This window comes from Azolla caroliniana, unplaced genomic scaffold (genome assembly GCF_043228905.1).
Source record: "Azolla caroliniana isolate FFs.n. ecotype wild unplaced genomic scaffold, voAzoCaro1.0.p SCAF_14, whole genome shotgun sequence".
Lineage (NCBI taxonomy): Eukaryota > Viridiplantae > Streptophyta > Polypodiopsida > Salviniales > Salviniaceae > Azolla > Azolla caroliniana.
The window spans coordinates 16,089,085-16,116,685 of NW_028230449.1; the positions used below are offsets into that span (position 1 = coordinate 16,089,085).

General features: G+C 36.9%; 2 protein-coding genes across 3 annotated transcripts; one reads left to right on the forward strand and one right to left on the reverse strand.

Moving 5' to 3' along the window:
• On the forward strand, window positions 1-15,828 carry LOC147855610 (PLASTID TRANSCRIPTIONALLY ACTIVE protein 6, chloroplastic-like). The gene is made up of 6 exons (XM_087330501.1): window positions 1-705; window positions 1,190-1,258; window positions 1,420-1,524; window positions 2,288-2,407; window positions 4,422-4,511; window positions 15,615-15,828. Exons 1-6 carry the CDS (start codon window positions 31-33, stop codon window positions 15,729-15,731), a joined length of 1,176 nt encoding a protein of 391 aa, XP_087186627.1. The 5' UTR covers window positions 1-30; the 3' UTR covers window positions 15,732-15,828.
• A 1,372-nt stretch (window positions 15,829-17,200) lies between these two features.
• Window positions 17,201-26,568, reverse strand: LOC147855611 (dynamin-2B-like). 2 transcript variants are annotated; one of them, XM_087330015.1, is made up of 22 exons: window positions 26,267-26,568; window positions 25,782-25,832; window positions 25,453-25,573; window positions 24,243-24,350; window positions 23,870-23,931; window positions 23,573-23,690; window positions 23,149-23,491; window positions 22,563-22,710; window positions 21,829-21,930; window positions 21,582-21,701; window positions 20,496-20,579; window positions 20,285-20,412; window positions 19,512-19,596; window positions 19,255-19,381; window positions 19,013-19,089; window positions 18,875-18,931; window positions 18,626-18,791; window positions 18,383-18,546; window positions 18,078-18,191; window positions 17,935-18,002; window positions 17,686-17,846; window positions 17,201-17,610 (listed from the first exon to the last, which is right to left on the reverse strand). In XM_087330015.1, the coding sequence occupies exons 1-22, from the start codon at window positions 26,390-26,392 to the stop codon at window positions 17,363-17,365; spliced, it is 2,778 nt and encodes a 925-aa protein (XP_087186141.1). In that variant the 5' UTR covers window positions 26,393-26,568; the 3' UTR covers window positions 17,201-17,362. The 2 variants fall into 2 exon arrangements, with proteins under 2 accessions (XP_087186141.1, XP_087186142.1); XM_087330016.1 differs by having other exon boundaries at window positions 17,460-17,599.
• Between the last annotated feature and the right edge of the window lie 1,033 nt (window positions 26,569-27,601).

Consider the following 27,601-nt stretch of genomic DNA (forward strand, 5'->3'; position numbering starts at 1 on the left):
ATGTCTGTCTGTATGTAGAGTAGATAAACCATGGGTTTATGCAGCCTCATGGAATGCTGCTGCACTTGTTCCCCTACCCTGCACATTCAGCCCCGTGCTGAGTCAGGGTCAGGGTTAGGGTTAGGGTTAGGGTTAGGCCCATGGACAGGCACAGGTAAAGGTATAGGTCCAGGACTAGGACTAGGACTAGGACTAGGATTAGGATTAGGATTAGGGTTTAGCTGTCGGATTCCTTCCTCATTGCACACCACAGGATTAAGCACATCAAGGACGCTTGCTGCAGCTGCGCCACTTTGGGGAAACAGCCAATCCTCGCTCTCCGCTCCTCTAACTGAAACCCTTCAGACATTCGGGCAGACGAAGCCGCGGAGCCGCGATGAATGGGCCTTAGTAAAGGCAGCGGATGACGACTTTGAGGTTGAAGAGGAGATCGAGTTCGATGACGATAATGACAAGGGTGAAGATGATGAAGAAGACCTTCAGGATTTTGAGACAGATTATGACGTTATTGGAGGGAGGCTGAGTAGTGACTCAGAAAGATACCTTGAGAGCGACTCATTTATCTCTACTAGAGGTGAACCCGCGGAGTCCATTGTTGATTACAAGATCAATGAAGACGAGTTCCACAAACTCTCGCTTCAGCATTGTGACTTCTTTATCCGTAAAGTCCCCGATGCTGATGAAGATATGTATGATTTCCGAGAGGTATCTACTTCTTGTATGCATGCTATTTACATATGTATGTAAAACGTTCATACCGTTGACGACCTTTTTATTTATTTATTTCTGAGAAACGTCTACTTCCCACCTATATGTTATCTACAAATGTGATACTTCTGATTCCTGTTGTTTTTTTGGTAGCCTGACCTTTGTTTTTGAAAAGCATGAAAAGTTAATTATTATACCTACCTGATGTACAATTAACCACACGAGACCTATAAGCGATACACCATCTGTCTGAATTTTAAGGAGGCTTAAAGCTTCCTTTAATTGTCATTTGAGGTGCTAGTGTGGATGTTGTCAGATAGCCTCTTCATAATGAAATCCATTCCTTTTTCCATGAGCAAAGCATTATTCATTTTCTAAAAATTTGTTGAGGGTTACAAAACTTCGATTTTTGGATTTTGATCTTCCAGACACCTCATCACAGTCATGATAGTCTAGATGATACAATCAATATTTCATGCAGATGTATGTAACAGCCCCTGACACAGATATTTATGCAATTCCAAGGACAGATGGAAGGTTGCCAAAGAAAGTAAGTGCATTTATCCAAATTTCTCTTTTAAAATGAAATGCTAATGTGCACCGTTTTTGAGGTGCTCCGCAGTGTTTCACCAGTGGAGCATCAGGCAAATCACTGAATGCTGTATTGACTTGTCATGTAAGATAATTCATTTTTTATCTTAATGTGTGCAGCCGGTACGTTTGACTAAAAGCAACTTTGAGCACTTATGTGTTACAGAGCTACCAGTTGAAACACTTAGATCACCTATGGTCAAGGATGAAAGACAAGTTATGAAGGTTAGCAATTTGGGTCTACCAACAGGGAATTATGCCTGTAGGCTTGATGTTTCTTGAATTGTGTGCTTTCTTGGAACATTCATTGGAATATCTTGTAGTTAATTCATATTGCTTTCAAGGGGGAACTTAATATAGCAAGAATTTGAATATGTTAATTGGTGCAATTTGAAGTATAACAAAGAAAGTTTTCTTAAAAGCGGCATTTGTCCAATGGTATTGGATGCTTAAAGGAGTCAAATGGGTCCCTTCTGCTGTATTTTAAGATGTCTTTAGACAGACTAATACTGAGCTAGACAGTACTTTCTTGGCCAGAGGGAAATATCCTAATTAAAGTTGCCATTAACTACCCCAGGTTTCGACCTGCATATTTTAAAATACAAAATTTAGAAATAAATTCTCATTTTTCTCTATCTTCTTTTGTCAAATGCTATAGTCACAGTCATTATCACTATGTGGACAGTGGAAATCAATGATTAAATAAATTATGTAGAGATATTGGCTATAGGCCACGTTAAATGTTAAATCATCACATTGGGCTTGGTATAATGGATCAAATACAGTTTTTTGTAGAAATTCCTTCATAGTAGGCTGGAGATGGGGTAGTTCTGATGTATTAGAATGAGATTTTCATTTAATGGACTATTCTATGACTAACTAGAGACTACTGCCGTTTGAGATTTTCTTCATTTTGCAATTTCTTGAGTATTTTGTTGATTCTTAAAAGAACAGTTCTCTTATTGATATGAATATACTATCATTGCAGATTTTTCTAATGAAGCACTTAAAGAATAGGAGAGCAGATGCTTGGAACTTTGTACTAGATTTTGAGCAGATCTATGTTATTGATTCCAAGTCACGATCTATATCAAGGGCAAAGGTTACGGTTAGTGTTTAAACTTACATCCCATGTTAAAACATAATAGGAATGGGTTAAACAATTTGTATGTTAACATTGACTCTTCTGATGATCATTTCTATACTCTGAGATCTCGCTCCTGTCAAAGTCCTACTTGTGATAAAAACATTTACGCAGGCCCTACATGGCCTACTATTATCACTAGTAAATATATAAAGGCTCCTATACATTCTTCAGCAAGGTTAGAAAATTATGTTTACTGATGTGAAGGCTTCCCTATATCTAGAATACGTCAAAATGGGCTTGTTACAAGATTAAACCCCTTCCATTTTGTTGATGGAACATGATGCTTTGTTTTAACTCGACTTATTTTTTTATATCAATACCTATTGGAGGGTGCCAGCTCCAGACCTGCACTCTCTTTCATCTTTATTATCTCTCTTCCTAGATTCTTTTCTTTTCATGTTATTTACTTTTATATTTACTGTGTAATATATATTTTATTTTGATTTGTTCTCAAAGACAAGACAACACTTAAGATCTCTTATTTGGTCTTATAGGCCATTTTGGCCTCTTAAAAGACGTTAATATATCTTTATTTATTTCTTTCTTTCTCTAGAATCTGCAACTCTTTAAATGCCTTCTTTCTCTAGAGTCTGCAACGGTTTAAATGCCTTCTCTCTCTTTCACTTTTTCCAAGATATTCCTTCTTATTCCTAGTTTATTGTACCTGTTTGGTAGTACAAGAGTCACTTAACTACCAAACAACCATTTCACCCACATTTCAAAATTTTGTATAAATAGGCTATACCAGCCTCTCTTTTAAGTACTTTACTTTTGCTGCTACTTGAAAACAAGCTCTACTCTTTGCAACCATTTTTGCTACTGCTGTCTAACAGTCTTCTCACAGCTTGGCTGTGTCTATTTTGTTCTAACAACTGTTCCGCTGCTGTTATTAACAGCTTTTTCACAATACCAACGGTAATCTCCTAAACAATGCAGCACCAGCATTAACTATGCTATGCTGGTGATTAATCCATTAAATTAAATAATCATCAAGATTATATGGATACTTGCTTAATTGGTGACATTCTCCATGAAATCAGAATTTAGAATGGTATTTTACATGGGATAGAGTTTTAGAGTAAAGGCAGTTGTGTCCTCTCCACTTGAGTGCGCAGGTCCTGTATTTAGACAGCAAAGCATGTTGAGGTTAAAGGCTATTGTGCCTTGTCCATTGGTATTGTACCCATTGTATAGTGAATAACGTGCTGCTCATGTCGCACCCCTACTTGGGATGATTACGCATCTACTTCTTTTGAATCCCAAATGAGCTTCATAGCGTCATCACGTGACCTGTGTATTCGTAGTGTCACACTTTCTTCTTCTTTGATAGTGACTTGCTCAGCTCAACTGGAGCCTCATGAATATGTACCATCAAAGCATGATTGATGAACACAATACTCTTATTGCTTTGGCATTTGGTGGGAATCTTGACAACCCCTGAGGAAGATTCCGTAAAGATACTCACAAATTTGAGATTCTATAGGGGATCATTATAGTGTTTCACATCAAGCAGAGAGAGAAAGCACCACCATCTATGTGGGGCGTTTAGATGGAGGAGAGTTGGAGCAGTATTAACAACAAATAAGAGAGGCAAGGGAAGTGGACTGGAGAGCATTCTCTTCATCTGGGGGGTGTTGGGTTTATTATAGAGATGTATATACTGGGCACATTAGTGGTATCAGAATTTTTTTCATCTAAAGAATATCGTGGCTTAATACAATGGACCAAGCATCATGATTATAAATGTAAAATCAATTCTTCTGGAATATTCAAAAAGTTGTTTCGTCGATGAGGCATGTGTGTTTCATCTTTCTTGATAGGCAGAGATTCCTACATTTCCTCCATGCCTCATTTGTAGGTATTTTAGTGTAAATAATCTAGGTTAATGAAGTCCTGAATGTCAGTCTATGTTTTTCATTGTTTTTCTAGCTTATGTTTGTACCAACCAGTAACATTTGTTTCCCTGGTTTTCTAGTTAAATGTTCCTGGTGGAGTGAATCGCGATAGGAGTCAAGAGGTTTTGCTTGTTCATGATGATGGTACTGTGTTCACGGTTATACATCAGGTATGCTTGATTGCATTATATAGGTTGTAGTTGTGTGTGAATATTATAATGTTGAATGTGGTTTTACTATATCATCGATCCAATATTTCCCAACCAAATTTCTCTAGACAATGGATGCTAGCTTTTTTCAGTGCGCATGCTTAGTTTTGCCTCTTCAATATTCCTGCTGTTGCTGTTTCTAAATGGAAGGACCGGTGTGTAATGATAGACTTGGAGCAAAAGTGACAAGAAAGGGAAAAGGGCTGAGGTGCAGATAGATAGATTTTATATCGTCTTCAGAGGTCAAATATGACCTATGAGGTGCAGAGAAAACACGAGAGGAAGAAGGTTCATGGAGGTTTTTGGAGCCCTCTAATAATCTATTTTGTAGGGGGGCATAACTATATTGTTTTACTAGAATGTGACTTGAACCAGCTCACATTGGCCAAGCGACTCAAATATGTCCTGGAAGCTCTTAAGAGAGCATATTGAAGGGCCTTTATAAATATACAAATGGAGAATTCTTGGACCTTTATACCAAGCAACCTCCTATTTACAAGGCTAAGTAAGCTCCTTGAAGCTATGCAACTTCCACCAGCTGCCGCCGATGTTAATGGTGTGCCTTGAGAGGTCACTTAATGAGAGCATCCATAGGATTTTGTTCCGTGCTGATTTTATTCAATAATATAAGACTATCATCTATTGCTGCCCTGATGACGTGATACATTACAGCAATGTGCTTAGTGTGTGCATGAACCATGAATTTGTAGCTAAACATATAACGTGCTGGCTATCACAAACAATGTAAGATTTGTTTCCTCTCCGATTGACCAAGTTCATTGTAGAGACGTGCTGCCCATATGAATTCTTTGGAATCCTTAGTTCTAGATAATGCAACAATCCTCTGCAACTAGAACACTACGAAATTGTATCATCTCCAAGTACAAATACATGTGAGTGGACTTCCGTGTATCCATGTAACCTGCCATATCAGAGTCACAGAAATCAATTTATTTCCAATGGAACCTTCCCATAACCTAGATATTTACTTTTTGTCCCCTTCAAATATCCCAAAATTGTTTTATTTATTTTTCTTGGGATACACAAAATAATAATTGTTGCCTATCCCTCTTTATCTGCATACCCAATACATATTCAGCTAAATCTAAATTTTTCATGGCAAAAGCTGATTTTCTATCCTCAATCGTAATTTTACCCACCTATTCGGGATGCCATTCTTACCACCCTTGAGCGAGTCAACCAAGTCTCAAGTATCATTTGCATGCAAAGCTTTTATTTCTGCTTGCATTACCAGCTCCAACTCACTCTTTTGCTCACATGACCTAGTTTCATTTAATGTAAGAGGTTCACCCTCATCAATCAAAATATTGTATTGCTAGGAGAGATCATATCTTTTAAAGGCCTTCTTAATGTATTAGACCTGCTAGTGGACATGGGATCTACATCAGGAGGGACCTCAGAACCTAAACATTAGGCCGCTATCCATCGTTTACAGCCTTATTTTCAGCATTATGCATGTAATGGCTGTCCAATTTTTGACAGCAGTTCTGGAAGAAAGAAACTATGTCTGCCTCTCCTTAGATGCTCTAGCTATGTGAGCAATCTCAATTTATATATAATGTGAAGAAACTGCAAGCTGTCTAATCACTACAAAATATTAAATGGAATGTCAAATCATGTTCTTGCATGGTATGATGTCCATATAATTGCTGAATAAAGCACTGAAATGTAGTACTAATGACATAAAAGTGGCTATAGTTATATGCTTATCTATGCATGGGTCTGTACATACTAACATTCATTGTCTTCAGCATTAGCTAAATCTCAGGATCTTAGGAAAGTCTGTATTATAACAACAACTAAAATCGGCAAGTCTTTTTATGCTTTATAGGAAACTCAAGGATAATATAGTCTGCATAGAGCATTAAATGAACAGTTATACCTCCTCATGTGATGTAGTTGATAGTCTCATTGTCCACCAACAGTCTGATTGGCACCATACTCTACCAATCATCTCTCATAGAGATTAAATTCCCCGAATCATAGGGATTCTCAAATATCTTAGGTACATGAAAAGCCATTGTAGTAGGAAAATGAAGTATCTTAATTTCAAATTTGACATTCTATCATCCTGCCACTTCATCCTTAGTGCTCTAGTAATCTATCCTCGATGATCACATACTTCATAGCTTCACCTGAGAGCTCCAATAGATTTTTGATTCCCCATCTTTAAACCATTCATATTGTCAAGCAACTGTTCTGGCAATTATTCTGCATGCTTAGGACCTGTTTCTAATAGCATGATGTGATACTGGTTGGGAATTCCCCCCCAATTGTCTACGTGGGATTTTCTCTATTGTACATTAAGGGAGATAGGGCCATCCTGCACTTGAACTCTGGAAAGCAACACTCGAACCCACCATAGCATGGAATAACATCAATCTCACTTCCCATTCTCAAGTATCACTTTGGTTGTGTTGATTGTCAAACATATAATAACTAATTCAACCTGCTTGAAGTTTAGACTCATACTCTCCACATATTTGTTGATGTTACATTGATACAAAGATATTTGAAGCTTTGCACCTCTTGTATGTAAAAGTGGGGTAGTGCCTTGGTTTTATTAGCCTTCTGATTTTGACAAAATGTTTCCAATGCATCAAGTGTTTGGGCCATCATATCCTCTCGTCTTTTGCATCCTTGTTTACTATTTCTTCAAGTTTATCAATGCATAGATCAAAGAGTGTGGGCTCAAGCAAACTTTGAGAAACCACAATTTATTTTCAATTAGCAACTAACTCGCTCATATTAGAATTAGAATTAGAATATTTATCGTCCATAAAGAGGCCAATTTTGACCTATGGGACCAGAGTATACATGTGTTCTTGATATGTGTCTCCTTCCTAAGAAGGGGTATTCATACATTGAAGCACAAAGTCTCTATGTGTGAATAAGCATGCACATATGAGCTCAACCTTCTCGGTGGTGTCTTAAGTATGGCACTTAAGTTATCACTCCCTCTTAGTATGTCAACATATCTTGAACGAATTGCACTATATGTCGAGCATGTGAAGAGCAAGTGACATTCATCCTCTACGATGCCTTCGTTGCATACTTTGCATGTCTTCAAATTAGTTACATTTTGATACCATGATGCAACTTCAATACCGAACTTGTGAGATCGAGTGCGAAGTAGTGTAAGGGCTCTATGAGCATTACTACTCATATTGGTAATGAGATAAGGTTGGATACGATCAATAGACATTCTTGCTTTATATTGAGACCAACATTGAGGGTTGACATTTGCAATGTAGTATTCTAGCTTTGTCCTCTAGGCATCATCCCATTTCATCCTTAATGATTCTACCAACCTTTCCTCAATCATTACATATTGCATAACATTGCCCGAAAGCTCTAAAAGATCATCCAAACCCCATCTTCTAAACCATTTCTTTATGTCAACAACCCAACTTGATGAGAGAATCTTACTTTTATGATTCTTTTGTAGCTTACATCCAACATTCCAAGCAAGATGTGGTAATCGATGATTCGGCATATTCTTGACTTTTATAACGTATTTATATACTTTTTGGAGTGCCAATAGTTCTATGGGTCGAACACTTGTTTCCAAGAGCATAACCTGGTAAGAGGTAGTGCATTTAACTCCTAATTGCTTCCTTAAAAACATCTTTTGAATTTTCTCAATCTCATTCCATGCATTAAGAGTGATGGTGCCACCCCATACTTCTACTCCATAAAGCAATACTTGAGTTACCATGGCATTGAACAACATTAGTTTTACTTCCCATCCACAAGTATCACTTTGGTTGCATTGGTTCTCTAGAAGGTAATATGATTTCGAACCGGCTTGGAGCCTAGAATCAAAGCATGCACTCCATTTATTTGTGGCAGGTACATCAATACCAAGATATTTAAAGCTTTGAACAATTTGTATATGTTCACCTCTATATGTGAGCATAGGGTAATGATGAGGTTGGATGGTTTGCACTACCATCATTTTTGTTTTCTCCACATTCACTACTAGTCCAGTACAATGGTAAACTTCTTCTAATACCACAAGTAAATTTTGCATACTATCAACATCATATGAGAAGAGTACCACATCATCAGCATATAGAAGCAATAAGATAACATGTTGCATCAATTTGGGAGCATTCAATCCTTCTTCTCTTGCAACCTTATTTACCACATCTAATTTATCAATACATAAGCCAAAAAGTGTGGGTGATAGTGGACATCCTTGCTTGACCCCCATGTTACTTAAAAAGTGCTTTGAGAATCCACTATCCATTTTTAGTTGGCATTTTACTTGTTCATATAGGCGTGCAACAACAACTTGGTACTCTGATGGCATGTCAATCTCTACGATTCTATTCCAGAGCTCACTTCGTGGTACGATATCAAAAGCTTTCTTAAAATCAACAGAACAACGATAAAGTGTTTTTCCTTGTAGTCGACTCTCTTCCATTATTACTCTCAATGTGACCAAATGATCCACAGTGGAGTGTTTTGGTCTAAATCCTGCTTGCCCAAGTGCTCTTTTGCTTGTACTTTTAGCCCATGTGCTTATTTTTTGCTCCATAATAGTGCTATATAATTTAGGAATAGTTGAGCTCACCATTATTGTATGATAAGTTGATACTTGATTCTTATCACCGGCTTTAAATATTGGTTTAATCCAATTCATAAGCCAATCATTTGGAAATCCTTGTTTTATAGCTTCCTCTATATAATTATCATTATCCAATGACGAGTATGTGGCATTGTGTCACGGACAAGTAGACGAGGCTCAATACTAAGAAAGTGAGAGAGAGATCATAGACAAGATAATAAGAAAGAGAGAGAAAGTAGTCAAGAGAACAAGAACTGAATTATGATTTCTCTAAATGTAGCCCCATGCACAGACTCATTTTCATGCACAAGCTTTTAGAATGTTCTAGCTTTTGGAGCTTTCTGGAAGCTTCTAAAATCCTACATGTAGAATAGATAATCTACAATAATCTAGTAAGGTAACATGATTATGTATTGGATGTATTGGTTAAAACATATCGATTAAATACAGTAGGTCATGAGTTCGAATCATGACATGACTGTTGTCATGTCCATGACACATTGTCCAATTTAAAAGCTCACTTGAGATGTAGGTTGCATCCGTTGCTTTCCCACTCGCCATCTTCTTTATTCCCTTATTGACATCATCAATATTGATACATGTAGTGCATGGTTTTTCAATTTTCTCAACCATAGGAGCCACACCTTCATGCATATATAGCCTTTGTACATAGTTTAACATCTCTTCATTTGTAAAGTGGCCTTACACATCTTCTTTCTTACCCTTGAGTTGTTCCCATGCTAATTTTGGTTTGATTTTAAACAAGTTTTTCTTTTTCATCTTTTGCATTTGGAAATATCTTCTTTTCTTTCTCCTCATTACTTTCTTATATAGGTGCCATGCAACAATGTTTTCATTTTCCCCCTCTATGGACTTAAACCATTTGAGATACATCTTACATTCATCGTCAAACCAAGAATTACATGGAAAACTGCACGTCTTATGCCCACCCACATGCCTCTTAAAGTATTGATACCCAGCCTTAAGGATGATATCCTTCAAATGTTGCCAATTTTCTTTAACATTGTTGCATAGAGAAAAATTTAATAGATGGTTCTCCACTTCATTTCAATACATCTTAGCTTTTTCATACAAGGTCGAATGATACATCTTTTTTCATCTTTCTCTCCATGGCATCTATTGGTGAAATGTGGAATTGCAAGCTCTAGGTATAATGGCTTGTGCTCCGAGTCAGGAGATAGAGAACCAACTTTAAACACATTCACCAATGATAGATCACATGCCAACATTAATGCGTAATCAACCACACTTCCTCCACTTGAGGATGGTAAACATGTGAGCACATTTGTCAATGGGAATGCCTTTATACCATTTAGGATAATCAAGTTTGTGCAATTTAACATATGTATCAAAAGTTTTCCATAATCAGACATGACGCAATCCTTTGAGTCACACAATAGACAATGTTCTACTACATTTTTTTCAAATGTCTCCATGTTTTGGAAATTTCCAATTCTTGCATTCAAGTCTCCCATAATTAAAACTTTACCAAGCTTCTCAAATGAAAGTATATCATGGCATAATTCTGTAAAAGGATCATCACAATCTAACCCAAACCTACTATAGTAGTTTGAGTCTTTGTGAGGAATGTAACATGCAACTATATACAACTTCTCTTTCCCCAAATTAACCTCTATCCATATGTATCTCTTATAGTCATCATATTTGCATACTTTGATAGAATTATCTAAGCTCTCATGGTAGATACATGTTATCTTGGCACGCCCAATATTCCCTTTGGAGTGAGGCCATATCGATTTTATGAGGTAACCGTCTATCTTAGGTATACATTTTGCCTCATGCTCCCATGTTTCAGCCAAAAATATAATATCCATACCTTGACCTGCATCATTGAGTCCTAAAGCCTTATTCTATGGATATCCTCTACAATTCCAAAACATTACTTTCAATCGTGAAGCACTTAAAGTCCCATAGGTCGTTGTTTGCTATGCCTTTTGATTTGCTTTCCTAGATGCATATGCTTGCGTTCTACGTTCTTGCTCTTGTGGAGTTCTATCCTCCGTTACAAAAAAACTTGTCCCTTTTAAGTACACCTTACTACTATCTAGAATCATTGCCCTTTTACGTTCAACAAGGATTGTACAAACAATAGCTCGAGATGACTTTCCCTCTAATTGCTTTTTGCCAACCCTATATGCGGCATATGTAATAACATCTCGCATAGCAAAGTGATCTTCACAGATTCCATAATATTCTCTCCAAGACATAATGCATTCTCTGTTTCATTCTCTTACAGACCTCTAATGACAATATTATTCTTTCTTCTTTCGATTCCATATTGCTCCTTTGCATCTAACACATCCATGATATTAGAATGCCTTTGCGTGATTTTCGGTGTTTCTTTCAAGAGAACATCTTTCCACCTTGTCATGATCACATCTTCCTTCCCTTCAATTGTAGATTTTATTTCGACATTTTCCTTCACCAAAATATCTTTTTCTGCTTCAAGACTCAACATTTTTCTTTCTATTTTAGGCATTTGATTATCTTGCATTTGAATAATCATGTTCTTCATTGAATGTCGTTCTTCACGCAAAGCTTTAATCTCCAACTTTTGCATTTTCATTGTATGTTGAAGAGTTAATTCTCTCTCCTTACAACTATATATTTCGATTTGCATATGCATCATTGTCTCTTGCAATGAGATATACATAGCTGCCATCTTTTCTATTGGCAAAGTATGCATTTGATTGTTTGGGCTTTCAATCACATCATCATTGATTTTTACTCCTCTTGGCATATTTACTATTAATAAAGTGAAAGAAAAAGTAGAATGTACCTTTCAATCGATTTAGGGTTTCAAAATTTACCTTGAGTTTGAGGAACCGCGGGGCAAAGAAGGCTGCGGTAAAAAATGGTCATAACTTCTCACAACTATAACGGAATTCAGCAAATAAACATTCCTTAGAAAGCTCTCTAAAGGAGCTTTCCAACGAGCTATAGAATGCAAAAAACGATGGAGGGGGAGAAACGGGCACACAGAAGAAAGAAAGAGGAGGAGAAAGAAGGATATATTAACGTCTTTTAAGAGGCCAAAATGGCCTATATGACCAAATAAGAGATTACATCTTAAGTGTAGAGAGAGAGAGAGAGAGAGAGAGAGAGAGAGAGAGAGAGAGAGAGAGAGAGAGAGGGAAGACTAGGAAGTTGTAACAATGGGTTTTACATGCAATTAATATAAATGTGTGCTTTTAGTAGAGAGAGATAGATAGATAGATTATATTATCATCTTACGAGGTCAAATATGACCTATGAGACCAAAAATATTACATTTCACGTGAGACATGTGAAAGTGAGTAGCGACTCTTGATGTTCAAGAACTTTACCAATGAATCTTGCAATCGAGAGTGCACATTGTGGTTGTGAGAGAAGTTCGTGCAAGGATTGGGCTTGGTCGAAGATGTGTGGAAAGCATGGTCGAATATGATCAAAGGTAGAGCATTTTATCAAAGTGTGATACTCAGACTCTCGAACTTATTGAGTGCAAAGTGTGTATAGTCGACCACTCTCATCACTTGTGCCCTAACGCCTTGTCTCATATTGTAGTTAGGTACAACATGTGTAGTATAGTGTGTGAAGCGTGAGCCTTCACATTTTTCCCATGTCATGATATATTGGCTTTGCAAAAAGGCCTCATTTATAGTGGAATCTAGTGATGCATCATGAAGCAAATGTGTTGCATCCCATATACCAAACCACTTTTTCATATCTTGCATCCAACTGGAACACAAAATTTTGCTTTTATGTGTCTTTTGAATATTTTTGCTTATTTCCCATTCGATTCTAGGAAGTCGATATGAGGGACATTTTTGAATCTTAAGCATTTATTCAACAACCCTTTCCATGGCCATGATCTCGGCTTCTCTTGCGATTTTAGGGAGTCGATGTGAACATATAACCTTCTTATATATTCGGAAGATTGCAAGCATATATTCACTTGGCACCTTGAGTTTTTCCATTTGTCTCCAAAGATGCTCATGAGGTACCATATCAAAAGCTTTCTTAAAGTCTATGAAGCAACAATATCAACCTTTACCTCCAATGCAACTTTCATCCATTAATACTCGAAGGGTTACAAGGTGATCAATGGTGTTATGGTGTTTTCGAAAGCCAGCCTGTTCATAAGATCTTTTACTAGTTCTTTTAGCCCATGCACATATCTTTGATTCCATTATACATCCAAATAGTTTTGTCATTAGTGAGCAAACCATGATGGTTTGATAGTTGTTTATGTTATTTACATCTCCATCTTGATGGAAAGGTTTGATCCAATTTGTAGTCCAATCGTATGTCATATCATCTTGCAATCTATGATTAAACATATTATCTATCCATGCATGTGCTTCCTTTCCTGTTTATTTGAGCATTCCAACCTTTATACATTGAAGATCGTTTGCCTTTTGAGAGGCCAATTTCATAAGTCCTATGCATATATCTCTGATTGTAAAGAAGGGAGACATATGTGAAATAGAACCATAACACATGATTTTTCCGACAATAGATAGCTCATATAGATTCTTACAATAAATGGACAAGTGAAGAAGAGTTAAGTCACCATAACTCTCAACACGTTTCCCTGTTAGATTTTCCCAAAAGCACATGCATGTTCTTTCTCTTGCGTTTGGAGAAATTGTTGAGTAACTTCCTATATTCTTCTTTCTTTGAATAAGCCTTTTGTACTCATGCAAATGCTTTTGGTAATTTTCTTTATCTTTAACTACATCTAAAATCATAAGGCGCTTTCGAGCTTCATGTCATTCTTTATGAAACCATTTTTTCTTTGAACTACGTTTCTTGATGCATTTCCAAGATGTGTGCGTGGTCGAAAAACATTCGTTTGTGCATGAGAGAATGACTTTCTTAAAAGCTTCCCATTTGCATTCTAGTGTGGCACCATGTTGTATCTTTTTCATTTGCATCCTCAATTGTCTTGGAATATATGGGCACTCGCTTAAGGTTCATCCTCAAGTGGGGTTGTTTATTATCTTTAATGGCCTTCTCACAATCAAACCTATGCATACACTTGAGGTCAATACATAAAGCCCTATGATCGGATTCCAGTGTCCATTCACCAATTGAGAACTTATGTATACAATCCAAAATATCTTCGGAAAGTAGCACATAATCAATTACACTATTTCCATTGTATTTTCTACATGTAAAACCATTAGTGTTGGGCCATAAGGAGACACGCAATTCGATACTATTGCTCATTTGTAGAGTAACTTCCCAAATTGGTCCAGATCTTTTTCATCGCTAAAAGAGAGGCTATACATTTGTATATCCTCTTGCATCCTTGGAAACTTCTTGTACAGGCATTCATGTCACCAAAGACAATAACTTCCCCTTTGGATTTGAAATAAGCAATATCATCTTCTACATTGGCAACATGTTGATCTTTATACAAAGAATCTCGAGGAGGAATGTAATATCCAACTACAAAAGTGGGCAAATCATTAGGTGGATATTATAGCCATATGCATTTATATTCATCATTTTTTATGATTGACATATACTTCTCTATTTCCTTCTTAATCAAACATGCCTCCCCTCCTTGTCCTCTTCTTTGCCATCCCTCCTCCAATATCAAAGAGTGTACACTATAGTTTCTTAAACCTTGAATCCATTGAGTATCATGCTCCCATGTTTTAACAAGAAGTGTGATATCCGAGTCATCGGTGAACTCCTCTATTCCAAATCACGCATTCCATGGGTATTCATTGCAATTCCAAAAGCAGAGAGAGAGAGAGAGAGAGAGAGAGAAAGAAAGAAAGAAAGATATATTAACGTCTTCTAAGGCCAAAATTGGCCCATGAGACAAACGGTTTACAACAAAAAATGGGATATTTACCCATTCATTGAAAGTAAAAAATAAAAATAGAGCTTTAAGCTAAATAGTTCTAGTAAAATAACAAACATGTTCTACAACGAAAATGATGTTATACTTTCAAAGAGAAACGAGAGGTCAAAGGGTTTCGATGTGGATGTGGCATGTGGCCCCAATGTGAAAGGTACCCCAACCATAGCTTCTAGTCGACATAGCTCACATTCCCTTATCTTCTTAATCCTTTCTACTCCGTGTCGACTTGTTTTGAAGCCCAACATCCAAGGGTGTTTGGTTGTTCTTTGCGTTTCGGCTTCCTCAGGAGAGAGGCCGAGCGGCGTAAGTGTATTCACATTCATCGTCTCCCCTTGTTCCTGAAATATTACACTAGTTACAAGTTGATGAATAGTAAAAGGGTTATGGGCAACACTTTGTAATTTCTCCCTATGTTGTTTTAGCTTTGAGAGAGAGAGAGGACTAGGAAGTTGTAAAAGTGGGTTTTATATGCAATTAATATAAATGCGTATTTTTACTGGAGAGAGAAAACTTGGAAGTTGTAATAGTGGGTTGTACATGCAATTAATATTAATGTGTGTTTTTTCAGTCTAAAAGGAAGACGCCTGATCAGCTTGTGCATGAAAGACATTGGAACAAAACTAAAACAGATTTAGACAACTATCTTCGGAGTTTTCGGGACTATCCTATTTCAAATTGGTTCTAGAGATATCACCTTCTCAAGTATTCATAATGTATTGTACATGGTTAGAGTATTGGAAATGCAGTGTTGAATTTTATTAATGTCATTATTTTTATGTGCAGTCTGATTTCACCTTCGTTGCATCTAATCAAAACATCTCCTTCAATGTGATCATAATTGAAATATATGTGCTATTACAGATAGATGTGCTAATAGAGCAGCTACAAGTTTTGATTTGGAACTTCTGAGAATAAATTGTATGATTGAATTTGGGGAGAGTTTACATGATTTAAGGGGAAAGGCCAATTCTTATTTATGGTGGTGCCAATCATGTGACATTTGTAGCTACTGTCAATTCAGACATGCCTCGTAAATTTGCTAAATTAAAATACCCATATAGGATTAGTGCATTTTGAGCAAAAACAATGTGTTTAGGGTTACATGTTTTTAGATGGGTTTCTTCAATTATTGATATAATGAGAGTCTGGATGTGTCTTCAAGACATTGAGGCTGAAGGATCATGGCCTAGATTCTACTAGGGAAAGGATCCAGTTTGAGCATTAGGTGATATCCAATACCTTTTCCACACTTTGGTGACCCCATTGGCTTCTCTATGGGGTGCCAGGTGGTAGCAACCCTAAGTTCAATTGAAAAGAGTTTGGTCCAAACAAATGTCAATAGCTGCTTTTCTATAACTGGTCTTCTCTATTAACTTTTTAACCTACATAGGTTGATGGATATTCTATAAAGCCATCAGAAAACATAAATACATATTCTCGGAAAATCTGCACACAAGAATGCTTTAGAACTTCAACATAGCCTTTCAATCCATGTCTACCAAAAACATATAAGTGTTAAGCACACTCTAATTGTACTGCAACCCCCAATATCACAAAACTTAGAACAAGATTTGTTACTCATCATTTGGACCATTTTGAGCATATTAAAAAAAAACATTGTTGAGGCATCAAGTAATCAATGTTTTATATATTACAAACTTTCAAATTTTAAGGTCTTCTATTGGTGAAGTTCTTGAACATCAACAGTAATAAAGGTGACCAAAAAGGTGGTTTCCATAGCTAGCTAGCTATAACCTACTAGCATTATACTCTTTATACTAATAAGTTTACACAGAAAGACAGCTTGTGGGAGGACCATAGTTTCTACACATATATTGTATACAAGGCTAAGCTACGTCAAGGTTAATAATTATTAGTTTTTACCTTTGAGACATTATTGAAGAAGTAAAAAACAAATATTGAAGAAGAAAAGGATCAGATGTGACACAAATATCGCAGACCAAACATTGAAGTGGGGGTGTATCCTTCAGGGTTCTCTTTTTAAGGTCAAGTTTGCAAAGAGATATCTACTAGCAATTAAGTTGGTTTGATGCAAACATGGTTTGTATCAAGTTCCATAAGGCTTCCATTCTCCAATGATTATTTGGAATATGTATTAGATCAAGAATCTAAAATGACTAAAAAACAAGAATGTAAATTAGAATGCTACAACTGTGCATTTCATTCCAAAAAATATGCCAGTGTAAAAGAATTTTCATAATAAAATAATAGCATTACACAGAGGCTCGCTACAAGAAATGACCCCCATATACTCTGAATTACCCATACAAAAACAATGAACCGCAGGACCTGACATTAATATCTATACACAGGGCCACCTGAAGAAGATGGTGGGACAGGAGGCAAACGAGAAGGTATTCTTCTATTGGAATATATATCACCATTTTGTTCCGAGTCACTAAACCTTTGACTATGTCCTCCATTTGCAAATCCATTATTTACTGAGTTTTGATCTAAAGATCCCCGATAGTTAGCATTTCCAGCATCTTCAAATGCAACCCGCCAATCCTCACCCCTAGTGGAAACATCACTCTGTGATGGTGCTGGAAGCCCAATTGTTTTAGAAATTTTTAAGCCAAAAAAATAGCAAAATCAATGGTTCTGCAACTTTAGCTTACCTCCACTAGACCACCCAGTTGTTGAAGCGTGAGACTCACGCACACTTAATTGTCTTGTTAGACGAGAAAGCAAGGAAGATTGACGTCTAACTCGCTCACGGCGTCTCTTAACATCTTGATCCTCTTGCAAAAGTTCCTGAATAACTTCATTTGTTTTCGCACTGCATTACACAAAAAAGGGAGTCAATAACATATCATAATAAATTAAGCTACATATGTTGCCCACATTGCAACCCCACCAAGATTTACCTGATAGAGCTATAGAGTTGGTTGAGCATTGCATCTTTAGCTCTCTCAACTTGACACAGAACAACCGCCTGTGACAAAATTCAACATTAACCATGATGTAAACAAAATAATATCCTGAACAAATGAAAGAACAAAAAACTCACTTTAGGGATATTTGCTGCTAAACTGTTTAAAACAGCTTCGACATAATCCCGTACTTCTTGAGCCATCAGTTTCAAGTCTTCATCTGGATCAAGCGGCCTTCTCACAGCGGTATCCTGTAGATTGTCAGTGAAATCTTATGGCCATACTGAAGACACCCTCAAATTTCAGATTAACATATTTGGGACACCAGAGTTATAGGTTTTATGTCTTCAGTTCATATATAGACAAAATTCACATACATAATTCATTGACATGTTTGGAATAACTTTAGTAACCCATTAGAAACAGAGATGAGCACACATACAAGTGAACCATCTGATAAACTTGTTCTCATTGTAGGGGTTGTGCCATTTGAGGAGCCTTTCACAGGGGAATTCCCTTTACCTCCCTGAGCTTTAATCAACAGTTTAGCCATCCATTCCTTTCTGTCTATGGCAGTCTCAGCCTTAAGTATTACTGCATGGTGTGCTGCAGATATCACTGTTGCCTTAGAATCATAAACTAACAGTAAAGCTTCGACACCCTAAAGCAAGTTAAACAAGCATACCTTTTACAACAGTCTTATATGATACTTTATTGCTAATTTTGAAGAAGAATCCTTCACTGGTGTCTTGTGCATTTCCTTTGTCCTTCTTAGAGCTCTTAGATTTTGATGGTGGCTGCGCCTCATCAGCACCTGTATCCTTATCGGACCACTCTTCAACAATACATTCCTGTACGTTATGTCATCATATCAACATAAATGAGTGTAAATCCTAGATAAACAAGAAGATAACGCATGGTTTAACCGAACTACCTCCAAGTTTATGACTCCTCTGAAAAGCTTCTCATCGGAGCTTTTCGTATACCCAAGCTGTTGATAATAGAATCAAGATATCAGAGAGTTTATTTTGCTTGCCAAAACTAAAAAGCACGATTTTTTAGTGTAAATTACCTTTCCATTTTTCTCATTGAGAACAAACCAGCGTTTCTTCCAAGCAGTTGACTTCGTACTTTTTTTAAACAGATATCCTATATAAGATGTCAGCATGCAGAATATTAATATAAATCTGGATGATATTAAAACTAAAAGCTTCTAGCTGGGCACAGTTAAGTATTGGTCCATCTTCCATACAATTAAGTAAATAGACTTAAATTGTTAACAAAAGTAAATCACCGATGTCTGAGATTGATTACCTGCTGTCAGCTCCCCAGCAGCTCCAGCGGTTTGCAGTGATGATGTTTCTTTTGTATCCTTTTCTGTTGCTCCTTTGTCTTTCAACGATTTTAAACTCCCACCTGTTTGTGGGGGCGGTGTGGATGACTAGAAAATAGATATAAAACGTGCATCAAATCACCCATTTGTCAATTCAAACATACATGAAAGCATAGAAAACAATTCCAAAGCATGAAACATCCTTGATATAAGTGTTGTTAATATAGGGAAGGCATACCCTGTTCACGAGAGATTGCTCCATTTCTTGACCTTTTTTTGATGATCTTTGTTTTAGTTCATCTTCACGTCGTTGTCTGTCAATTCTGTGCAAAAAAATGAGCATGGACCTCAGAGTAATTATAGAAAAACTGCTTCTATTGTGGGCCCAAAGTACAGGGTGATTTCATTCCAGTGCCAATAAGGAGGTTTATTGCAAAGATATTCACCCAAACTATATAAATAATTTTTTATGAATCCGAAATTTCTATCTTTTGACCCAACATATCCAATCTTATACATCATGCAGAGTCAAGTACAGGACTCAAGCTGATCAAATACAGGTTTCTCAACTGAGTGAGATCAAATCCAAGATCAAACTCAGTTTCCTAGTGGTGCAGCCAAAACTGCAGGTGGAACAATAGTTGCTAGATAACAATGGCAGCAAGTAATATGAAAGGAATGCCAGGAACTTAATACATGCGGTTCATATATAGATATATACAAGCATATGTAATGTACATATACATAAATAGGCAATCATTTCATATACATTCTAAATTTTATTTAAAATCAAGTCAAAAGAATTAGATAACTATACAAATATACATACATGCATATATTGTACTGAGTATGCAAATATACACATGATATATAAATATTATTATGAATATGAAAATAGAAAGAGATTAAAGAAAATTGATTTGTAAACCACAAACAGGTCTGACAATATTTGCAAATCTTCTATTTGATTCCTAATTCATGAGGAAAAACCTCAAATTAGTGCATTAATACCTCCGTTGAACTAATCGAATGAAGTGTTGCGGTGGTATAAAAGCTCTTTCCATATCGACTAGAGCGACAACCATCTTTTTTGACTCAGAACGGAAGTCATCAAGTGCTGCACTTGCTATTGCCACAACCTATATCAAACATTAATAGCTAAACGAATCTATGTGTTTAATTATACTCATACTAGAGATGATGGACATTGTTTTAATTTTACCTCTCTCTTGAAAGGAGGATATCTCCCCAAACCTGAAGTTGATGATGCAGCCGACGCAACAATATCAACTAGGATATGATGAACCTACACACAGGTATACCTAAAAGCATTTAGCAGATTTATAATTTCTCAAAACTTTATACGTTATGCAATTTGCAACAGTCCACCTGGCTTCTTTGTGGGAGGGGATTTACCACCCTTAACATAGGACCAGAAGAGAGTCCATCGAGTACGCAGTTTGGGGGGTATAGAACATCAAGTAACATAGATGAGTGTCGAGACATTGCATGCAATCCAAAAGACAGGAACAGAGAACATTGATGATAACGGGAAGAACAGAAACGGGAAGTTCAAATGGAAGGAACCAGTCCAGAAGGATGAATTAAGAAAACTAAGGCATTTTAAATCATCTCAGGTCAGCAATAAAGTGGATTATGAAGAAAAATGAGAAAATACTAACAAATTAACATGTTTATGATATCCCCCTAAGTCGTCTGCATTATGGTCATCATTTGGGAACAAAAGAAAAATATTCTTTATGACAAAGAAAAGATTAATACCAAAAACAGCATCCATGAGTAATGAATCCATTGAATACACACTCTGGATTCCTTGCAGGAGCAAGAATGTACATTTGGCAATATGTAAAAAGCTGTTTGACAATCCCATCCAAACTCCTCCAAGATATATTATGTTGGAACATAATCTAGTACAGTGGAAATGTGGAGACAGAGACAATCAAGAAGAGTTCATGGGTTTCCTCCAATCTCAGAAACAGAAAATGTAGAGAATCATTTGTACAGGTTAAAAACATGTGAAATTACATATTAAATAACAAATATGCACATTAAAATGAGATACCAGATATAATCTTCCACATGATGAGTTGGACACAATGGAAAACAACTGGAAATGGATATGCTGTGACATGGAACAAAATGATTTGATTCTGCTAATGTACCAGTATTAAATTTCCATATCGACTGGAGACCATACGATAAAGCATATGAAGATAAGGGAGATGCAGCACAGAGCACAGATTGCTTTAATATTTGCATCAAATATAGGATAAATAATGGCACTCACCTCATCAACACATTGGCGTCCAGGATCTTTGGCCAATTCCAAAACCTTGCGAACAAGTGCCCTAAGACCTTTCTCCGGAGATATGAGGTAAGGCTGATATCCATCTGCTTCCAAAACCACCTGATTTAAGGATGAAAAACAGGAGTTAAGTTATACCGAAGGCATGTCAACCTACAAGCCATAGAGTTGAAGTACATCCGGAAATGACAATTCTATAAATTATATTTTTGTGCAAGTTTGATGTTACCTTCTTGACATTGTTCAGGTCAAATAGGTCATTCAGAGGAAGCTGTTTTATCCTGCTGGGAAGGGCTCCTTCAAAACTTGTGACAACTTTCCAACTTCCACCCTGTAACAAAGCACCAAGTTTCACATACCAATCCAAATGCAAACATAGATAATGATATAGCATACACGCAAGGCCCAAGCTATGTCCCTAATCTGAACTAATGGATTATAACAGAATATTGACAAAGCCAGGCACAATTCACAAATCAGAAATATCATGTACGTGTCATTTAAAAAACATCATTTGCTTAATTATCAATAATTGGTTGTTAGGCATTTCAGAAACATGGAAGTTTACTCTGCTTAGATGAAATGGAAATATACGAGTTATCTTAAGAAGACAAGAAGAATTCAGAATGTTGATTAGTCATGCTCTTCCTTGTACAATGTAAGACAGTTTCACATCAAAGCTAAGGTATGATAGATGGCCAGCAAATCTACTACCTCCACCAGCAGGATTCAATGGCTCTAGCCAACAATCTACTAATTCTACAAGCAGGATTCATTGACACATTGCGTATAAAATAGGTTATAGTATCTATCACACATAAAAAGAACCAGTTATGTTATACTGCCTTCCTGACAAAAGACAGCTAAACTCTAAATGAAAAGTTGGTACTTTTCATCATTTCTCATAAAAGGAAGAGAACAGAATACAAAAGAATATATCATCAACGTATAATATTAGAATACCTCTCCTGTATTTATATGCTGAAGGAATTTGTCCTCAAACTCTCTGCACAACTCTAATGCTATAGCACGAGTACCTTCCGAAGTTTCCACCAATGATTCTCCTAATCGAACCAACTCCTCTTCCACTTCTTGGGTTCGTCCTTCAAGCCTGAAGATAAAGAGAAAATCATATAAACCCAAAAGCAAACATATAAAAGGCTCTATTGCCTTCTATTTTTCTTTCATGCTTCTTACACCATGGGGCTCATTACATGTAATAGATTGAATCTGCAAGAAAACTTTTCTACTCAGGCATGGTATATACTAATTTATCTCCTTGGTTTTAGACCAAATCTGTCACGGATTTCATCACAACTAAAGATGTGATAAATAGAAAAATACAGACATGAGAAATAATATATCCCTCTCAACTCCTGGCCAAACCACATTACAACATATTCCAGTACATACTCCTAAACTGGAGTCCATGGCCTGTTCCATATTTCACCATGTTATCTCTAAATTGAGACCACCAAATTAATTCTCTATTGCACACCAACAAACAACTTCTGCATTATCACAAAATACAAGAACTTCAAGAACACACCCTGAAAGAATGCTTGGCAGGCGCAACTTCAGCCGTTTCTGTATCTGCTTTGCAAGTGTATCCATTAATGCATTTCTTCCTAGCTTAGATTGAGGGGCATTGGTAAGTATGGACTTCAAGTTTTCCATCTCTGCTCTCCATGCAGTCTCTAATGAGTTATCAGCACCAAGCGAACCAGAATGAGCAGCTGCAATAGACACAGATTGACCGATCAAGGCTACCCATGGAACATCAGACGTGATTGCTGGCCCTTGGCCTACTAGAAGTGCTTGAACAGCTGCAAGACTCCTGGAGTCAGAAGCTGCTTGATCAACTTTACTGATAACTCCAACTGTCCTTGACCCTATAGAGGAAACAACTCTTTCAGAATGACATTTTTTGTCAGCTTTTAGAATGTATTATTATCCTAACTAAAATTAGCTACCATCAGGATCCAAATCGTGTGCCAGCCGAAGACCTCGAGAGCTGGAAATTTCTGGAGCCTGGGATGCAGGAACAACTACAAGAAGAATTGAATCACTGTTCGCCGTGTACTGGTTCACCTATAGAAGCCAAACATTTAAGCAGCAGAATATTTTCTGAACATGCAATTTAGAGAGAGCTATGAGTATTCAATCACATATACTTGTAATAATCCGATGGAGAGAGCATAGCATCTTCAATCATATATACTTGTAAAAATCAGCATGAAGATTTTAAATTAAGGTTAAACACTACACACCATGGAGTCATCAGCTGCCCGTTGATCAAGACCAGGAAGATCAATCAACTTCAATGGAGGTGCTGTAAAACCCAGTCACAGAAAATATGAAGCATTTCAATATAAATTTTTAATAGATACATTCACAAGTTGCAGGAATTTTTCAGTTTTCAAGCTACAGCAAGTCACTGATTAAAAGTTAACCATATCAATGTAGTATATTAATGTGAAAAAGAAACATATGTAATTTTATAAAGAAAAAAAATGGATGCACATCATACACATAACTTTGATTGGCAAAAATATATTTGAATAAAATTTAATAGAGAATGTAGAAAGTTTTGATTTCGGAATATAGTCTACATTCACATATACATCTTAATAAATATGTCACCTGTGCTTGAACGAAGCTTCAGCTGAATTTCTTCAGGCTGTCTTTTTCCGGAAGAGGACATCTGGATAGCTTTACTGAGTTTATCTTGTAAAGAATGACGAATCGTGCCTGGAATATTGCATCACAAATAATGGCTTGTCAGAGGGAAATCTTTACAAAACAAACATAGTTTCGGTACCTCATGGTACACATAAATGTGTAACCAGAAACACAAATACTAGGTTCATTCATGCATATGTATGTACAATGAGGTACACAAACAAATTCATATGGCATACACACATGTTCGTTATATATACAAGGATAAATAGATATTACCTATATATGCACATATATTTGGCCTCTACATACTAGCGGCACAAGAAAATCAAATCATCAACCCTCTGACTATAGAGTCAAAGAAGATAAGTGGGACACATGCAATGAGAATTCTGAGAATAGTCTACATTTCCAGCAAATGAGACCAAAAACGAATGTCATGTTTGTGTGCAAATACAAACATGTACAATGTCCATGCAAAGCTATACAGACACATTTGTACACTATTCATTTGAGTGCCGATCTAGATTCTACACAAATGTTTCTAATAAACTTGTATGTTGGAGAAGGCATCCTAGGGTTTCATATTAACCTCTGCCTCAACTTTTAATGATTTCAATAATGTTCACACACCAAATTACATCCTCAAGAAAATTTCAACGATTGTAATGTATCAGTTTTTGCATCATCATTTATTTATGTTTGGCATTCTCAGGTTTCTCATTAACATCTTATGTTTCAGGGTTGCCACTAATGTTTCTTATAGTGAGTTTCTTAAATACATTCACACTTTCATTGATGAACGGACATGACAAACTGCATCCTGAATGGATTATTATTATTGTCATGTATCAACTTTTAGTATCATATGCCTACAAGGCATTTCTGGATGTTATGTTTTTCCTTCTTGATAGTGTTTGAATCATCGATTATTGTTACCATCCTAGGGTTTTTCTTCACCCTCTGGTTCAAACTGTAACAATTGTTGCTTTCATTAATATTGGCACGCATTTGCGGTGCATCAGCATTTGGTTCCATATGCTTTCGAGGCAGTCTGTGAACATTGACCGTAAAAACGTTTTTGTTTCATCCGTTCAAATTTTCTTTCTTTCATGCATAGGTAGGAGTGTCACTAATATCACTATTATGAATTTGCAGCTATGATGCTTACTTGCGGAGACTTGTTGAGTCTTGTTTTCAATCTGTACAAGTAGCCCTTTACTAGTTAATGAGTCATCACGCTCCATATCAATAACAATAGGGGCTCTTGTTGCACCATTTTCTCCTGTTGGCTGCAAAAAGAAAAATAGTAATGCAGCTTTAACGATTAAAAATAACAAGCAAAATCCAAATGTGAGATATAGATGTCACAATCATTTAGGTATTTACTATTCATCAATACAGAAAAATGACAATCAAAAGCATAAAGTGAATGTGACAATAATGACATCCCAAACATCTAAATGTTTACAATCCATCAAACCATAATATTGGACATACCAGGACAGGATGCCCTATCAAACTATTGAGCACTGCTGACTTCCCAGCACCCTACAAAAAGAATACCACCCGGAAATTAGAATGAAGGCAAACAATTCAAATTTTCTAGGAAAGAAATTACACTCAACTGATAAATGGAAAATATATGACACATAGATAATGTATGTTGTAAAATGTACACAATAAGCCACTAAAAGATGGTGACAAATTCATGTTACATGCAATCATCAGCTCACACAAAGAGATAACAAGTTATTACAGTATTGACACTGTACAATTGGCAAAAGATATTAACTTCTCGTTGCGGTGTTATACGATGATGACACGGGCATGCTACATGACTTTTCCTCTTCAAAAGTGATTTAGACTGACCGAGTATGAGAATTACAACTTTCATATCGCGAATGAATCAAGCTGAATTTTCCTACTTGTCTGATTCCAAAAGAAATCAGACAATAGATCAAGCAGTTGCATCGGGAACATACCATGTTGCCTAGGGCCACAACACCAAGAAATCCAGATGCTTGCTTGGTCGAATCCTCGGGATCTTCATCTGAAAGAAGTGCTGAAGCTTGTCTCATTGAGTCAGCCAATTGTATCAGGCTTTCCATCTCGACAAGACAAAGTGTAAAAGCAAACACAGCTCTATGAAGAGCGAGCTGCTCTGCTTAAAGTTAAACCAACAAAAGAGCGAGGAAAAGATAAATCCACAGATTTTTATGTATACAACAGTTGTTGCTACGATTTTACACACTCTTTTCCTGTAGATTGTTTTTACCTGCAGAGGAAAATATATCGAAAAGGAGCTGATCGCATTAAGCATACGTAACAGAAAACAATGGATGAAGAAATGGAAGGAGTAGGGATCTTTTACCAGAAAATGTCAAATTTGCTGCCTTGTCGCGATCATAAACTAGAGTGAGAGAGAGAGAAGATCGAGCGTTGCCTGTGAAGAGGAGAATGCGGAGAGGGGGTAGGGGAAGGAGGAGGAGGAGAAACGTTAGATCTGCGATCCGAAGTGGAGGATCTGAGAGATCGAAAAGGAAGAAGGAGACGGCGATGGCGATGGAGATGGAGATGGAGATGGAGATGGAGACGGAGACGAAGGAGAGGATGCAGTGGGGCGATGACTGACTGACTCTCTCTCTCTCTCTCTCTCTCTCTCTCTCTCTCTCTCTCTCTCTGGACTGTCTGTGTCCCTCGGTGCTCAAACAAATAAAAAGGAAGAAGAAGACGAAGAAAGGATGAATGGATTCCTCAGTGTGTTAAAAAAGAAGAAGAGAAAAAACAAAGTTTTAACAAAAAAAACAATTCCTCTTCTTCTTCTTTTCCTCGGCTTTTTGAAAAACAAAAACACAAAGTAGGGAAAAAACAAACAAAGAGATGAAAAAAGAAGAAGCTTTGGCATCTTCTTCGGACAGGAGTAATTCCGGTGGCACGTCCGCGAGCTGAGCCGAGCTGAAACCCTGAAGAAATTTCATTGCGTATCAAGAAGCGCCACCCGAGACTTTGGACTCGACTGAAAAGGCCAGACAAAGAGACTGACAAACTGACAAAGACCTGACACATTGACCAAGACTAACGAACTGACAGACAAATAGACTCACAAATTTTGTGTGTGGGAGAGAGAGAGAGAGCGGTCGATCTGCTGACGAAAGATTGAGATTGCCAGCCTTCCCTTGTCTACTATAAGGTGGTTCTTTCTAGCATAAAGTCATGCGTGTCAAAAGGAACAATTCGAGCTTGTTGTTGCCTCAGGGCCCCAGGAAGAGGTTGGCAAAAAAGATTGTCGATGTAGTCACTTGTCTTGTATACAACGT